We start from the raw sequence: 16,742 nt of genomic DNA on the forward strand, positions 1-16,742 counted from the left end.
TTGTATATATATATGTATAAGACCCCTCTCCCTCCCCCTCTCTCTCTCTCTCCTCTCTCCGTTCTTCTCGTCCTCCAGGTGATGTTCTCGTTTGAGGCGGGCCGCCGCTGCGACTCGGGCCCCGGCAGCTTCACCTTCGAGACCAAGCAGGGCAACGAGATCTTCCAGCTGGTGGAGCAGGCCATCCAGTCGCAGAAGGCGCTGGCCGAGGAGCGCCACCTCAGCTGCCCCGTCAACTTCGACCCCGACTGCCCCTCGTCGCTGCAGCACCTGCGCAACATGGCCGCCGGCGGGGTTGCCATGACGACGGGAGGAGGAGGAGGAGGAGGAGGAGGAGGAGGAGGAGGAGGTATGACGGCGGACGGTAACAGCTGCAGCAGTCGGGAGCCGGACGGGGATTCAGGCGGGAGCAAGCCGGGTTCTGCGGACGGAGTGCTGGGGAGGAGAGAGGGAGGAGACGGAGGAGGAGGAGGGAGGGGGCAGGGAGGAGGAGGAGGAGGACACAAAGGGAGGAGCTTACCAGAACCGCCACCCATCCTGGGGGTGTTGGGAGGAGGCGGCACCCCTCCGCGGTCGCCCATGCCCAGGCAGGGCGCGGCGGGAGCGGGGAAGGCTCCGGGCGTCGGCCCCTCCTCCCTGGAGGAACAGGGCGGTCTGTATTCGGAGCCGGCCGACTCGGTGCGGCTGCCTCCGCACAGCGCCGACTGCCTCTACTCCGACCCGGTGGACAGCATCAAGGGCCAGGGCCAAACAGGCAGCAGCCCCATGCCCACCCCCCGCCTCAGGCCCGTGGGAGACGAGGGCTCGGGGGGAGGGGGGGCGGCGGCCGGAGGTCATCTCCACGGCAACAACAACCACATGAAGCAGCCGGAGCTGTATTGCTACCTGTACGACCAGGTCAGCTTGGAGCTGAGCCACAGAACCGGCGCGTTGAATCTGGACGGGTCTGGAAGCGGAGTCGGGGGAGGAAGAGGAGGAGGAGGAGGAGGAAGAGGGGTGAACAGCAACAGACGTCAAGCAGAAGGGGCTTCGTCGCCTCCCGCTCCTCCCCCGGAGCACATTTACGACGAACCGGAAGGTTGCGCCAAAGGAGGCGGCGGCGGCTCGTGCGGCAATTTGGCGGCGAGCCTCTACGACGAAGCGCGTCCGACGGACTCCCACAGCCGGAGGAGACAGGAGGAGGCAGCGGCCCCTTCGGGACAGGAGGGGAACAGCTACTCCGTCCCGTCGCACGGGAAGCAGTACACGCAGCCGTACGCGCAACCGGACGCCCACGCGCAGCTGGGGCCGAGCCGCGGCGGGCCCCTGCCTCCGGCTCCCAGGTGGCCCAAGCCCACCACCGCCCCCAAGCCCAACAGGGGCGCGCTTCCCCGGAAGGAGCCGCTGCCGCTGCCCCCTCTGAAGCCCGGGGGGAACGTGAACAACAACAACAACGGTAACCTCGGAGGCGGGAGGGAGCTGTACAGTAAAGTGTCCAAACAGAAGCCCCCGCCTCCGAATTCGTGGTACAGCCAGCACCCGCACCACCAGGCGCCGCTGAGATCGCCGGATATCATCTACGACAACTTGGGAGACATTTGAGCTTTTCTGGGATTCTGGGATAGAAGCCCCTCCTTTTCTCCGCTGATCCCCCGCTTCATAAAGTCGAGTGGTGCTAATGCAGGATAGACGCGTCCTAATTCAGCAGAAAAACTATCGCAAACTTTTTCTTGCTTTTACGAGGACCGGCACGTCTCCTCTCCTTTCAGATTTATGCCATCTGTGGAACGGAATAATTATTGGAGAGAGCAGATCCATTCTGAGTGGATTAGCCCCAAACTATGAGAAAACCACATTACGGCTCGTATGCCTCTCTTCTGCATTTTGAGACACGGAGTGCAACTATTGTGGGGCAGGCATGGGCCACCCTGTGTGTGTGTGTGTGTGTGTGTGTGTGTGTGCGAGAGAGAGAGAGAGAGAGAGAGAGAGAGTGTGTTTGTATGGTCAAACCCATAATTGGTGTACCAAGCCACAGTGTGGTTGGGGCCAGCCACTTCACTTGAACACACACACACACACAAACACAGAAACTCTCTGGATTTGCCAAAAGGAGCTTGGCCCGCTGGCTTTGCTTTAACAAGCTCAGAGACTGGGCTTGGCTCCTCTTTTAGAAAATGTCTGCCATGCTTATGAAGTGACTGGGCACTTAACTGGATCTTAAGACAGACTGCTGCTTTTCTGCAGTCTGTCTCAGCAGTATGGACTCTTCTACGGCAGCAGTGGGACAATGTGATAGCAACAGACAATCGCTTTCTACTCTAAATGAAAACATAGACAGGTTGGAGTATCTGTGGACTCTCAGGCTATGGACAGTCACTGTAAAGACCTTTTCTGTGTTTACTGGACTGCTCAACGCTCTTGATCCTGAACTTTTCTCACCTTAGGATCCATGGAAATATATTACCGCTACTCTTTCGGGGGAAGCATCGTAAAGCGGGACCACGACCCTGTTTGGGTGCTGAATACGGCTTCCGAGGATTCAGCTACTTTCTAGACAGAACGGGGACCCTGAGGTGTCCGTCGATTGGCCGAGGCAATCTCCTGCACATAGTGGAACTGTTTTATAAGAGGATCTTATTTGAATGCTTTATGGCGTGTGTACAGAATCAGTTCAACTAAACATGAAACTAATCAGTCCCCTGCAGTGTGTCGGGATGTGTCAGAAGCAGCTGTGCTGTGTGTAAATATAACAGTAATATTAATAAAAGCGGCTTGAATGGACACTGCTGCGGTGTTTCTGCTCCATCATTTGAATCGGCGGTAGAAGTCGCTTCCCCTCACGCTCGGTGTGTGTGTGTGCGTCCCGCCCCGCCCCGCCCCGCCCCGGGCCGGCTCGATCCGCCACGGTGTGCAGGGTTTAAAAGACTTTCTGTTCTGCAGCGAGTGTGACAGTGAAGCAGCCTGACCTCATCCTCCACTTCCCTCCCTCCGCCACGCTCTGTTTTGGTTGTTGTTTCAGTCGGTTTCCAACCACTTCATCACGCCGTTAAAGTCGACCCCCGACACAAACAAAGGCCTTCTTTCTTTCTGTCTCTCTCTCTCTTTCTCTCTTTTCTAATTCTGTTGTTTGGTTGCTGTGGGTGACGCTTAATGGCGGCCCGCTTGGTGCCCTACGCGCTGCGCATTTTAACCGCAGCGCCGAAGAGAGGGGAGATAAGTGGAGGGACGGGGATAAAGACGGAACGAATAAGAGAAAGAAAAAAAAAGGAAGCGAGGAGGAAAAAACAGGCTAATTGACGCGTCGGTTCTAAAAAGAGCGAGAATTAAAGAGAGATAGAAAGAAAAGGGGAACATGTGGGCGAGGGCGGGGGATGACGAAAGACAGAAGAAAGGGACTTAAAGAAGAAAGGGGGGGGGGGGGACAGGTCAGTTGAGATGTGGATGAATGCTGGCCAGAGAAAGAGAAAGAGAGAGAGAGAGAGAGAGAGAGAGAGATGAAAAAGAGGCTGACATGATGAATGCTGGCTGGATGAACCTGTCTGTGTCTGGTTGGCTCATGCAGCAGGTACACTCTGTTCCCTCCGCTGCTGTTTTTCCCCTCTCTCTCTCTCTCTCTCTTTTTTTTTTCATCCCTCTCTTTCTCTTTCTCTCTCCTCATTCCTCTCCTTTCTCTCAGCGCAAATCAAAGCGCCTAATGGGCTCGGTTCAAAGTAGCTGCAGACAAGAATAAATGACTGAAGGTCCCGGATGGCTCGGTCTATACAGCGATAGTAGGAACTTAAATAAGGGAATGAAGTGCTGGTTGTTCTCAAGTTAAATTTTTGTTGCATTAATTATGCATTTTGTTTCCCCATTTAAAAAAAACGGCCTGTTTTTTCTGTCTGTGGTGAAGCTTTGTTAGCCTTAGGTCAAGGAAAACACTTTCTACATTTAAATTGCTCCTGAAAAGTTCACATCCTATAAGAACAGGAACATCTATGGATCATTTATGAAGAATATGAAGAATTGATAATGTCATATTTTAGCTGTGTTATATAAGGTCATGAGTGAAAACTGAGGCCTTAATGTGAATCTCACAGCTTTCACCCCCTCTTAAGGAGTAATGGAGTACATATAATGGGATTACAGTGATCAGATTATAAAAACATATAAAAACATAATTTATTCATTACAGTCACTGGAAAGAAACAGCGATTAGAGAACAGATACTGAAAAAATATGTGATTATTTTCCACATCTTGAGATCATGTGGATGATAATAATGTTATTCAGTTTGAAGACAGTAATCAGGAATCTGTACCGGATTACGTTTTGAAAGTAAATTTCCTAAGTCTGCTGTCTATCCCCTCCACACACACACACACACACACACACACGCCCCTCGCTCAGTCTGCAGATTGGAGCGACAGAGCGGCATGTGGAAGAGAGGGGAAAGAAAAACAGAAAGAAGAAAGACAGACGACAAACTCCTGTCTTTCTCATTAAACTGTGGGTGAACTCATTGGAAAAAAGAAGTGCGGTGGGGAAAGGTCACACACACACACACACATACGCACACACACGGTACACAGTACACGGCACTGTATTCGGGCAATAACATGTCTTCAGTATTTACTTTCTATGGTTCAATACTTCCTCATTGGAATATCCAAAACAAGCTGTTTACACAGTCAGTGTGTGTGTGTGTGTGTGAGAGGTTGAGAAGAAGTTCTTAGAGGAGAAACTGAAACTTCTTTTTTGATTGCTTAATCCTGGACAGTTATTCTGTTTCATCTCAAGCACCTCCACTGTTTAAACTGTCTAAATGAGTCTATATGGAATGTGAATGTGAAGAATTAAAGGTATGAAAAACTACTTAAATTCAAGTAGTTTTCCATAGTAGTTCAACCATTTGATTAAGATTAAGATTTATTGGTCACTTTAAACATTCTTTGATACACGTACAAACACAGTTTTAACTACTCAAACACACTGTTAGCAACCACATGGCTGCGTCGGTGTCCGCTGGTCAGTTTGAGCGAGTTGATTGGTAGCTGTAGCGCCAGTGGTGTTACAGCTGAGGTGACATCTGCTGCCACTGATTGGCTGCTGATGGATGATGTTGCTCAGAAGTTCAGCTGCAGCAGAGAAATGAGGAAATGAAGTGACTGTGCAGGAGCGGCAATTCACTGAACCTTAAGGTACCAAAACGTCTGAAACTGTCTCTATCACATACACTTCTGGGGACAAAGTGGAGCGATGACTGATGACTGATGACATATTATTATATGGTCAATGTGATGAACTGATCACTAAACTATCAGTTCAGAGGGAACATCAGTCCTGAGCGCTCTCCTGATGTGATTTGTTAATTATATGGCTTCCAAATAAATTCCTGGATTTACTCTCCATTATAATGATGAAACCTACAAGATCAAATTTCATCAAATTTCCCATAGTTGTACAAAATCAATGGTTTTCAAATGACAAGCCATGTCAGTGCAGCAGCCTGCAGGAGAACGCACCATGTGATCTGCAGTTAACCTTCAGTGTGAAACAGGAAGCTCTTTCATGCTTCTTATCATCTCCTCTTCTGCCTTCCTTCCCTTTCGCTCCTCATCTGCTTCGACCTTTCACGCATCTGCTGAACGCCTCAACCCACTGGCGGCTGATGAGTGTGTGTGTGTGTGTGTGTGAATGACAGCTAGTGAGCGTGTGGCCGTTTAACATTCCTGCAGTGTGTGTGTGTGTGTGTGAGTAGATGTACAGCCGGGCCCGATGCTGTGATGTTTGCTGAGCTTATATCAGGGTGGGACTGTGTGCTTGTCTTCCTCTATGAATGGCCGCTGGATGGATGAATATCCCCCTGTATGCGTTCCTGTGTGAACACGTGTGTGTGCTGAAGGTCGGTTGAAAGCGTCACACCGTCTTCGCTTGAGAAAAAGAGAGAGAGTTTGTTTCTTCACATCACAATCTATAAATCCAAATGGAACGATAGACAGGGATGATCACACTGCTGCAGTGATCGAAAGTGATTTTCTGGATACAGGAATGTCTTTCCAACAACCAGCCGACCCTGGAATCTGTATTTCTATCTTTATTATGATTGAAATGTCCCCACAAGTCAGTCTAATTACAAGACACACACTTTTGAGGACATTTTTGATCAGAAATTGACATTTTAGTATTAGGGATCAAGTTTTAGGGGATAGAGCGGATTCATTCTAGGTCAGTAATGTCCTCACAAGTATGCAATAGCGTGTGTGTGTGACATCTAAAGCCAGACAGCTCTATCTCTGGCCAGACAGTTTTATCAACAGGTTTATATCGAGGTCTCGGTCTGTCTCCCATGTTGCAGACGTCACACACACACACTAATCCTCCACTATTATCCTGTCAATCACACTCTTCCTCTCCTCTGTTCTACTTTGTCTCGTCTCATTCCTTGATTTTTCCATCTCCCACTGTCTCTAAGTCAATGTCTCTCTCTCTCTCTCTCTGGATAACGGAGGCTGGAACGTCCTTACATGGTAGAAAAAGAATCTTCAGCATTTTACATTATGGCAAAAGATTAAAAGCCTTTATTTTATTGGGCCAATGCATCTATGAGGTTAAAATGTGCCAAGACATCCGGACACAGTAAAGTAAAATCAAACCTGAGAAACAGTGGAAACCTCATTCTAACAAACCATCTTATCTGTTAATGTCATATCTTCCCATTGACGTCATAAACCGTTGTCATAATAACAATTTGCCGCTAACAGTGTAACAATGTTAACATAATCAATTTCCTGTCAATACAGGTTATCACCAAGGCATCTTCCACACCTTCATCACTTTTCTGCAGCTTTCTTTTCTGCATCAGATTTAATAACCAGATTTGTGATTGGCTTATTAACTTGTGTTGTGTATTGAACTCTTATTACATCGTCAGTTCAGTTATTACGGCTTTCAAAACTGAAAAACTGTTGTAATGTATGAAACTGAATAATGTAGTAATTATTACAGCAACAGGAAAAAAAGTTATTGCATTAATGGAAGGTAACTTTTACTACAACAATGGGAAATTTATTAGGTTAACAGGATTATTGCATGATCAGCTGCAAATTGTTATTACATAATTGACCAGATTTCCTTTTCGATATTCCGTTTTTTCCAGATATCAATTTCTTGACTGGATTTGAAAAATTTGATCGGTCCAATATGACTGTCAGGTATTTCTCTATAGTTCATTCTTCTTCACAACAACAAATATCCCAAAATGTGAAATGACAATAGGCTTACTTCAACTTAAAACATGTCACACCTTTCCAGCAAACTGATTTTCAATGCAGAGCTTATTTCTTGTGACGTTTCCTCAGCTGGCACCTGCAGCTCCGAATATAGAAACACCGCCGTGGTTTGAGACTCACTTCCTCATTCTGCTTTTAACCCTGCGCTACATGAAGTATGACGCGGGACGTTTCTCCTCTCAACATCTGACGAAGTTTCATTTGCCTTATTTACACCTGAAACTGCCCCAGGTTTCCTCTATCTCTCTGTCTGCAGACCACCGGCGGCTAAATTTAGCTGTGCGTAGGCGGCCTGTGGGGTCATGCTGGGTCATGTGTGTCAGTGAGGGAGTTTCATTCACTCTCTCCTCTCAGTACTATCTGCAGGAAACCGTGACGAGGATGCCCATGAGGAACCACGCTGGAGCGAGCGCATGCTTAAAGGTGAAAGGTGACGCCAAAACCAACTGCTGCAAAATGTCAGAAATGCCTGTATTCCAATGGGGAAACTCAGCCAGTTTATCCTCAATTCTGAAAACAGACTTTCTGGATCTGGAGATACACGGGTTTTCCATTTCATGATTCCATACTTTTTTCCAGAACTTAATATCTTGACCAGGTTTGCTGATTTATGCCGGTATTCCACTGATACTAACTGGGGAATATGACTTTCATCTGGGCCATCATGTCGCTTTACAGCTGAGGAAAGCCTGGAAATGAATAAATTCTTCTTCTCCATCCTTTTCCAGACCTGCGTAGGAACCTGACTGGACTGTGGGAATTCATCAGTTCAGCTCCTCTAGCCTTCTGACTACACTTCCTCCTCACAAAAGCCGCACTTCCTCTTTCTCTTCTGACACGGTGCAAGTGTGTGTGTGCGTGTCAGAGAGAGAGTTGAATAGTTTGTCTCACTCCACAACTTCTCTGAGTGCATGTACCTGCATTGATGTGTAGTTCATGCATGCATGATCTGACTGTCTGCTCTCTTGTGCAGTGTGTTTCTGCTCCGTCTGTCTGCGTGTGTATTAGAGTCATAAATCGTCATTATGGCCAATAAGGACAATCACAGGAAAAAGACAGTGTATTAGAATGTGAGGGAGAGAGAGAGAGATAGAGAGATAGAGAGAGCTTTTGCTGTTCTGCAGAGCAGCGAAGTAGGAAATGGAACATTCAGAATAAACCAGGAAGTCGCAGCACTAACATTATCCTGACTCAGATATAGATGCTGCTCATGAAGAAATAGAAGGTATTGAACTTTTAGGCAGCCCACGCAGGAGCTTTTTCTGAGCCCTGAAAGGAAAAGATGAAATCTCTACACCTGCATCATGCAAAATAATTCAGTAATTTTCCCTTCAGAAGTGGCTTTTTGTTTAAAGCTGCACCAGGCAAGTTCCCTCTCACTGCCATTTGAAACACTTAAATCCTAACGCCACACTTGTACTTTAACACTTTAAAGTACAAGTACAAGTTACAAGTACAAGTACTTTGTTTATTTACCTACAGTTCAGTAATAATAAGAGTTAAGAGTTAGAGTTAAAGAGTTAATAAGAGTTAAAAATACAAATTCAGGTCAAGGTGAACATCAATAAAGATAAAGATGTAAGGTTACAATATAAGGTTAACTTTACTCGCAGTATCATAAAATGTGAACAGGAACTGGGTCTAAAAAACAGCTGAAATTTCACTTCCCTGACAATAAGAGATGCAGTAGAAACATATTTACATATCAGTACATTTCAGTATCCAATACAGCACAGGCAATAAGTTCGATTAAAAAGCAACAAACACAAGAGGAACCCTGAACAGGAATATGACTGGGACAACACTATGGGGGTGGAAGGAGGGTGGGGGAATGAAATGAATTTGAACGGCTGTTAAAAGCTGAAACCTGAAATATCACAAAATACCTGCAAAACGCAACGCTTTTTTAAATCAAATTCAACTCTGAATAACTTTGCAAACACGAATAACCGCACGTTTGTTAATCGTAAGTCACATCCCATCAATCTCTTCCAGTTGTGACATTTGAAGCGGAGCGTGGCTGATAGCCTTCAGTGTTCGCAGCCGGTCGGACGGAGGAACTTTGGCTCCGGCCCTTTGACCTTTCTGGGAATAGAGAGACCGCTGTTGTTGTACATGAACAAATAAAAGACAATCCGCGCACATTCACTCCTTTTTGAGGATCGGAAAGGAGCTGTGGTTCGCACTTTCGGCCTACTGAAGGAGAGAGAAAGGGAAGGAAGGAGAGAGAGAGAGAGAGAGAGAGAGAGAAGTGGGTAAAATGTCAGTTTGGTGGACCAGCTGAACCCTCTTTGGAGACAAAAGGATCGTTGTGGTTGTAATTCGTGCATGCGGAAGTCCTGGGACATCACAACGTCATGAAGTCTTGCCAGTGGCTGGTCTCTAATGTTATAAGGTTCAACAAGGGGGTGGAATGGCGGGAGGCTGATTAAACCGCCTGTGTGTGTGTGTGTGTGTGTGTGTGAATGACAACGCTCCTTGACTAGGAATAAATTAATCTGTGACAATGAGAGTGTGTAACTGACAGCTTTCTGCGTATGAGCATGAATCAATGTGTAAATGTGTGTGTGTGTCTGTGTGTGTGAGTCAAGCCCTACGTCGTGCATAATTCAACCGCTGATGTCATTGCGTGAACTCGAACCGACCCCCATCCGCGTCTCAAACACATCACACACACACACACGAGAAATAGTTTCAGTTGACTTTCAATTCAAGCAACTCTGGAAGTGGATTTTCTTCAAACCATTCAACCTTTGGTATGACAATGTTGTCATATCCATCATTTTACTCTCTCTCTCTCTCTCTCACACACACAAACACACACACACATACACACTCCAGCACCACCACCTCATCTCTTCTCCTCAGCTCTCCTGGCTCTCCCTCCATCCATCCACCCCCCCTCACCCTGCGTTTCAACCCCCAGAAAGAGAGCGTGCTGTGGGGGTGGAGGAGAGCAGAGAGGCCCCTCTGTCTGGTCCTCTATTCTAACAGTGAGGCTTTCACCGCTGTGTTCGGACCAGGGGTTAAAGGGGGCATAGCATGTGTGTGTGTGTGTGTGTGTGTGTCTAAAAGTCAGTCTATACTATAGCTACGTCGCGGTACAACTCAGAATGTCACCCTTTAAAACACCCTTTAATCTCCCTTTGATCTTCCTTCCCTTTCACACACAAGCCAAACTACCTATTGTTTTTTTATTTAATCCTTATTACCTTCCTTTCCTTCCCTCGTTTTTACATTCTGTCCGTCTCCTATTGTCTCGCTGTTTCCCCTCTTTTCATCTCATCCTCCATCTTTTCTCTAGAATTTTATTGTTTACTGTGTGTGTGTGTGGTTTTGAAGTGCTGCTGCCTCAGCAATTTGCAGATGGCAGCAAGGGGAACTTTCCTTTCTCTCTCCCTCTCCCTCTCACACGCACACACACACACACACACACACACACACAGGGGCTTGTTTAAATGGAGATGATTAAAATATCAAAAGAAGCTATAACCACCCACACTGTAGCACAGAACAAGTATGGTGTGTGTAGTTTTGTGTTTATGTGAGTGTGTGTGTGTGTATTTGGTTGTTTATGCGCTTGCTCCTGTGTGAAATAGTGTTTGTCTTTCCCTCCTCTACAAAGTCTTTAAAGGCTTTTTACGACTTGCTTGATTACTCACAAACTTTACAATGGAGACCCATTAGACAACCGTACGTGTGTGTGTGTGTGTGTGTGTGTGCTGACTAAGCTACTTTGAGCCCTTTCTACTGTAGCTCACTGGACAAGGCCTTTGAAGTGACAGGTCGGGATATAGAAGGCCCCATACAACATACTGTGGGTTCACACACACTTTTGATCATACAATGTGTGTGTGTGTGTGTGTGTGTGTGTTCCATAACTTACGAATGTACCACAGCGCCTGCCTCTCTCTCACTCTCCCCCCAACTCTCCTCTGTTTCCCTCTGCTCTCACTTTCTACCACTCTCCCTCCGATTCTCTCACAATATCATCATCGCCTCATCATCATCATCGTCCTCGAGGGGGCGTGTAGGGGCCGGGGCCCGCCGGCTGCTGCCGCTGCTGAGGAGGGTGAGGGCCGGACGGGACGCCTTGGAGGGAGGAGGGCCCATGGAGGAAGAGGAGAAGGAGGAAGAGGAAGAGGGAAGCGGAGCCACGGTGGCTCTGACCTTGCTGTTAGTTCCCAGTTGGCGACTTTGGTTCTGTGGCTGAGAGGAGGGAGAGAGGGAGAGAGAGAGAGAGAGATTTTAAGTGTTTTTAAGAGTTTTTAAGTCCTTTTTAATGCTAGACTAATTTAAAAAAACCAAATGAAGAACAAAAATCTGGTTAAATGAGCTTATTTCTGATTGAACATAACAAATGAAAGTTCTGAAACTATAAATGGGCAGTATAAGAAAAAGAAGAACAGGAAATTAACTGTCAAGGAACATTAAGTCCCTTGTGCTACTAACCCAGTTCTGTATTTATCTAAAAGTGGACATGCAGCGCAAAGAAATCTGTCATTGCATGGTGAAAAAATAAGACCTCTGATAACCGAGTTTAAGGCATTTTAATACTCTTTAAGGCCTAAAATTAGATAATTTATGACTTTTTTCCGACGTTTTAAATATGTGCGCACACTCTGAAATGAGAGAGAGAGCGAGAGAGTGAGAGAAGTCTGTGCTTTTAGTTCTTAGAGTTTATTCCTGTGAGAGAAAAGAAAAGAAAGAGTAAGATAAAAAGAGAGGAAGAGGAGGAGGAGGGCTCTGCTGTCCAAACTGGTGACCTTGGTTCTCGCATTGTTGGCCGAGAAGGAAGTGGAGAAAGAGAGTGATGAAGAGAGGAAGAGAGAGAGAGAGGGGAAGAAAGAAAAAAAGAAACAAATATGAGTTATAAAGACATCCTGAGGGGTTAAGTGGCATTAGAAAGACAGACAGAGCTTCAGAGAACAAAGCATAACGAATGCAGAGGGGGACGGACGTCGTCTCGGTGTTTCGTCCCTGCGGTGAACTATTTGCATGTCAGCCAGCCTTATCAACGCTGATGAGTCACACTGCCAACAGCCAGAAAACCTCAGGACACAGTAGGTGTTACTGCAATGAGCTAACCAGACTGAAGACATATGAAAGCTTCATTCCATAAGGATCTGTAAAAACTGGCACCTACTTTAACAAAACGATTGCTGGCATGAAATTCACCAGTTATTATTAGTTAGGAGACATTTTAAGACCTTTGCTTACAAAATAGCTATGCTTTTAAGGAAAAAATCATCTACTGACTGATGAATTTCCAATATCATGTAACATATTAAATGCAATAAAGCTTCTAAAATGACTCCTTTGGTATATAATCTTTATACAAACACAGCTCTTATTTGGCATGTAATGTTAGAAAAGTCTGTAATATTAGTCTTTTTGGCTAAAAGTACCTAAAAGTACCTTCTGCACATCAGCTAATTTAATCAGTATTTATGACTCACCCTGCTCACTATAAAAAACTCACAGTGAGCGCAAAGTGACTCAGTTCTGGCCTCACAATACTATCTGTTCTCTTTAAAGACACATTAATTGTACGACTCTGTGAGTTCACTGAATCTCCCTCTGTACAAACACACGCTGGCTGAAATGAATCAAACGAGCTCCGACCACAAAAGTGTTTCCCCTAGAAGTCTTTTGAGGTTTTGACAGTTGGTAGTAATTTTAGTTTTGGGTCCATGCACATCCCGGTTTTACTCCCAGTTTTGATAGTGGTGCAGCCTGCAGCAATAAAACTGTTCTCATCTGGATTTATTAGGATGAAAACAATAAATCTAAACACAGCCTCGTGCTTCTTTGTTCCCTAGGTGTGGAAACTGGGCCAACTGAGCCATAATGTTTCTTTAATTTCACATGTATTTTCACACGTAGCTCTAGTGCTCTTGCTATGGCAGTCCACTGCTGACTGAGTACAGAAGTAACACTGAGCCAACTTTCAGTGACTTTATGACCCCATTCAAATCTCTCAGCTCCTTCGAAAACGGTGAATATTTAAAAAGTGATGTCTGATTACCAGTCGAAATGAAGGTTCAGGTGTACAGCAGTCATAGCGGTTTCAACTGTCAGAAATCAATTGAAACTCATATTTCTTTCCTGATCAACCACTTTTTGCTTGCTTGAGCTGTGTAAAAAAATCTAATTGTTGGTGGCATGACTTCAAATGAACTGGCTCTAGAGAAGAGGCCATCTTGGCTCTTAGGTCATCCTTTGTTTCCATGAAAACCCTCTGTCTGTCGCTCTGACCTGAATCAGACACAAACAGTTGGATTTGCTGAATCACTTCGCTAAAACTAATTAAACATATTATATAAAAGGCAAGTTTGTGCGTGTGTGTGAATGTGTATGCAGGCATGACACTGTGCTGTATGTGTTTCTGTGCAGTACGTACTGCCACCTAGTGAGTGAAAACAAAAAGAGCAGACATTTTTTGCAGGGTGAGAATGAAGTTGGCATTGGGAAAGCATGCTCTCTACTTTATCTCAAAACACTGTCCTGCCTTCTACCGTCAACACTGCTCTTTACTCGCGTTATCTTCATCATGCTCATTTATATGTAGTACAACCTGATCTTTATACTGTCGTAAAGCTTTTCCAGGTCAGCTGAGTCATGCGGTTGAGATATGCAGCATAGGTCTAGGTCATATGAATCTATTTATTACATCTGTTATTTCGTTTGAGTCTAAATGTCCTGTTTTCTGGAAAAACAGCTAATCTAAAGAACATTTCTTTGGTGCCTGTAAAAAACTGTACAAATAGTTTTACATTAAACTGCTACAGAGTCCGACATTTTCACTTTTACTCTGTGTAAACAGGCTACAGTTTGTCCTAAGAGAATGACAGAAGCAAGGGTGTAGTCAGGATAACACATACAGGCAGGAAATACTGCAAGAAAAGCAGGACAGAGGGAATCTCCAGAAAAAGGGAATCAGGGTGATTGCAGGTTTCTGCAAGTTAATTGTAAGACTTTTTAAGCCCTTTGTCTATTTGAATAAGGTTAAAGACCAGTTTCACACCAAAATAAGCCCGAAGAGCAAAAAATCCAAAACAATAGCAATATCAGAGTGATAAACAGTGATACTGATTCCTCATTAGCAAAATAGTGTGCTAACAAAAAGCAACACTCTTCAGACCATTCAAAGTCAGAAATACTTTGAAACTGTATTTAAGACTCAAAAGCAGCATTTAACTGTACTGAAAACGTTTCAAGAAACTGGATTGATATTAGATTTTAAGAATTGTCAAAGACCCGTAGACACCCTGGGAATACTGTGTGCAAAACAAACACACAGAGACAAAAAAAATCAGGAAAAATCACATTCCTGAAGAGGCTGAGTGTGAGGAGCAATGATGATGAGAAAGTGTGGCAAAAGAAGGTGAGAAGCAGCAAAAGGAAAGGATGGAATAAAAGATGGATGGGGAGGAAAAGGAGACAACACAACGCTGATGATGGCTTATTGCTGAAACGTGTCCGTCGTTTGCGCTCTATAGCTGCCCATTCAATTATAAGACAAAAGGACATTATGAGTGCTGGCTTTTCTTTCTTCGAGGAAAAGGAGACCAACATGAAAGGTTCAAATGAATGAGTGATGTGGAAGAAAAGGAACATTACTGATGACTGAAAGGCAGCAGTCAGACTGTTCCTGTGTGTTGTGTTTACCTGTCGAGGCGGTCTGCTGTGTGTGGCTTTAGGGCCCTCTAGTGGCTGAGCCTGGGCTCTGTGGGCCGCCTGCTGGAGCCTGCAATCACAACCATCATCATCATCATCATCATCATCATCATCATCATCATCATCATCGTCTTCATCATTCCCATCATTATCTCTATTATAATCAATATTGGCATCTTCATCATCATGAGGATGCCAATATTCACAGCCATCATCATTGTCTTCATCATTATCACTAACCCTAACCCATCCCCATGAAATGAACTCCCATTACTTTTACTTCCTGGAAAACAGAGTTTCTTTCATGGTGACCGCATGCTGCACCAGTAGGCGTAAATATACAATTCTAACAATCCTGCCCTTCCGCACTCCTCCCATCAAATAAAATTGCCTGTCTCATATTCCATTGGTTTAGACTTTTGAATGATCCCTCACTGTGTTATGTCCCGCCCCAACATCCTGTTTCAACAGAAAATGCATCAAATCCAGGAAGTAAACATGCCATTTCATGGGGTCTTCAAGATTATCATCCTCATCCTCTGCTACATCATCATTATCATATTCATCATCATCATTATGACATCATCATCATCCTCTGCTACATCATCATCACATTATCATCCTCTGTTACATCATCATCACATCATCATCATCCTCTGTTCCATCATCATCACATCATCATCCTCTGTTACGTCATCATCACATCATCATCATCCTCTGTTACATCATCATCACATCATCACCCTGTTACGTCATCATCACATCATCATCATCCTCTGTTACATCATCATCACATCATCATCATCATCCTCTGTTATGTCATCATCACATCATCATAATCTGTTACATCATCATCATTCTCTGTTACATCATCATCACCACATCATCATCATCCTCTGTTACATTATCATCACATCATCATCATCATCCTCTGTTACGTCATCATCACATCATCATCATCCTGTTACATCATCATCACATCATCATCCTCTGTTACGTCATCATCACATCATCATCATCCTCTGTTACATCATCATCACATCATCATCCTCTGTTAGATCATTATCACATCATCATCATCATCCTGTTACATCATCATCATCATTCTCTGTTATATCATCATCTGTTACATCATCATCATTCTGTTACGTCATCATCACATCATCGTCCTCTCTTAGATCATCATCACATATCGTCATTCTGTTACATCATCATCACATCATCATCATCATCTGTCACATCATCATCACATCATCACCGTATTCACTCACCTAGACAGAGACAGGTAGACTGACAAACAGGCAGAAGACACACAGACACATAAAACACACAGACACGTAAAACACACACACACACACACACACACACACACACACACACACACGTGACAGCACACCAAACCCGACACACTCCTACCTGTATGGGTATCGTGGCTGTGAGAGCAGCCCTCTGTTCCTGAGGTGCTGGTAGAGGCTGCTGCTCAGAGACAGAGGGTTGAACACAAAGTCCTCATCCAGCTGGACAAGACAAGCCTGAGAGAGAGAGACAGAAACCAAATAACCATCTGAATGTACAGACCGCTTTTTATTGGGACAGCTCTCATGCCCAAACCCTTATATTCCAGCACTTGATCCCATACTTCAGAGCACTACCTTCTTTCACCTAAGCACTTTTTAAAATGTAATAGCTAGATGTCTTGTCTTGTTGTTGTTGTTAATCGATTTCAATTTCAACTTCTTTTATCTGCAATGCTTTAAGCAATGTTGAGGTCACTGCTGGGAAGGGAGAGCTACCTCATTCATTATTTTTTTC

At 44.9% G+C, this 16,742-nt stretch overlaps 2 protein-coding genes across 2 annotated transcripts in view; one reads left to right on the plus strand and one right to left on the minus strand.

Annotated features, from left to right (window-relative positions):
• dok1b (docking protein 1b) overlaps positions 1-2,760 on the plus strand; it is a 15,897-nt gene extending 13,137 nt beyond the window's left edge. Inside the window, exon 5 of the mRNA XM_071923101.2 lies at positions 79-2,760. Coding sequence (XP_071779202.2) covers positions 79-1,581 — 1,503 coding nt within the window. The 3' untranslated portion in view covers positions 1,582-2,760. The remainder of the gene's footprint in view (positions 1-78) is intronic.
• Positions 2,761-11,231: 8,471 nt separating this feature from the next.
• Positions 11,232-16,742, minus strand: part of m1ap (meiosis 1 associated protein) — a 42,057-nt gene continuing 36,546 nt past the window's right edge. The window contains exons 9-11 of the mRNA XM_071923121.2: positions 16,347-16,462; positions 14,922-15,000; positions 11,232-11,453 (exon numbers count right to left, since the gene is read on the minus strand). Of these exons, the coding sequence (XP_071779222.2) occupies positions 11,232-11,453; positions 14,922-15,000; positions 16,347-16,462 (417 nt within the window). The remainder of the gene's footprint in view (positions 11,454-14,921; positions 15,001-16,346; positions 16,463-16,742) is intronic.

Source organism: Centroberyx gerrardi, chromosome 23 (genome assembly GCF_048128805.1).
Source record: "Centroberyx gerrardi isolate f3 chromosome 23, fCenGer3.hap1.cur.20231027, whole genome shotgun sequence".
In the NCBI taxonomy this organism is placed as follows: domain Eukaryota; kingdom Metazoa; phylum Chordata; class Actinopteri; order Beryciformes; family Berycidae; genus Centroberyx; species Centroberyx gerrardi.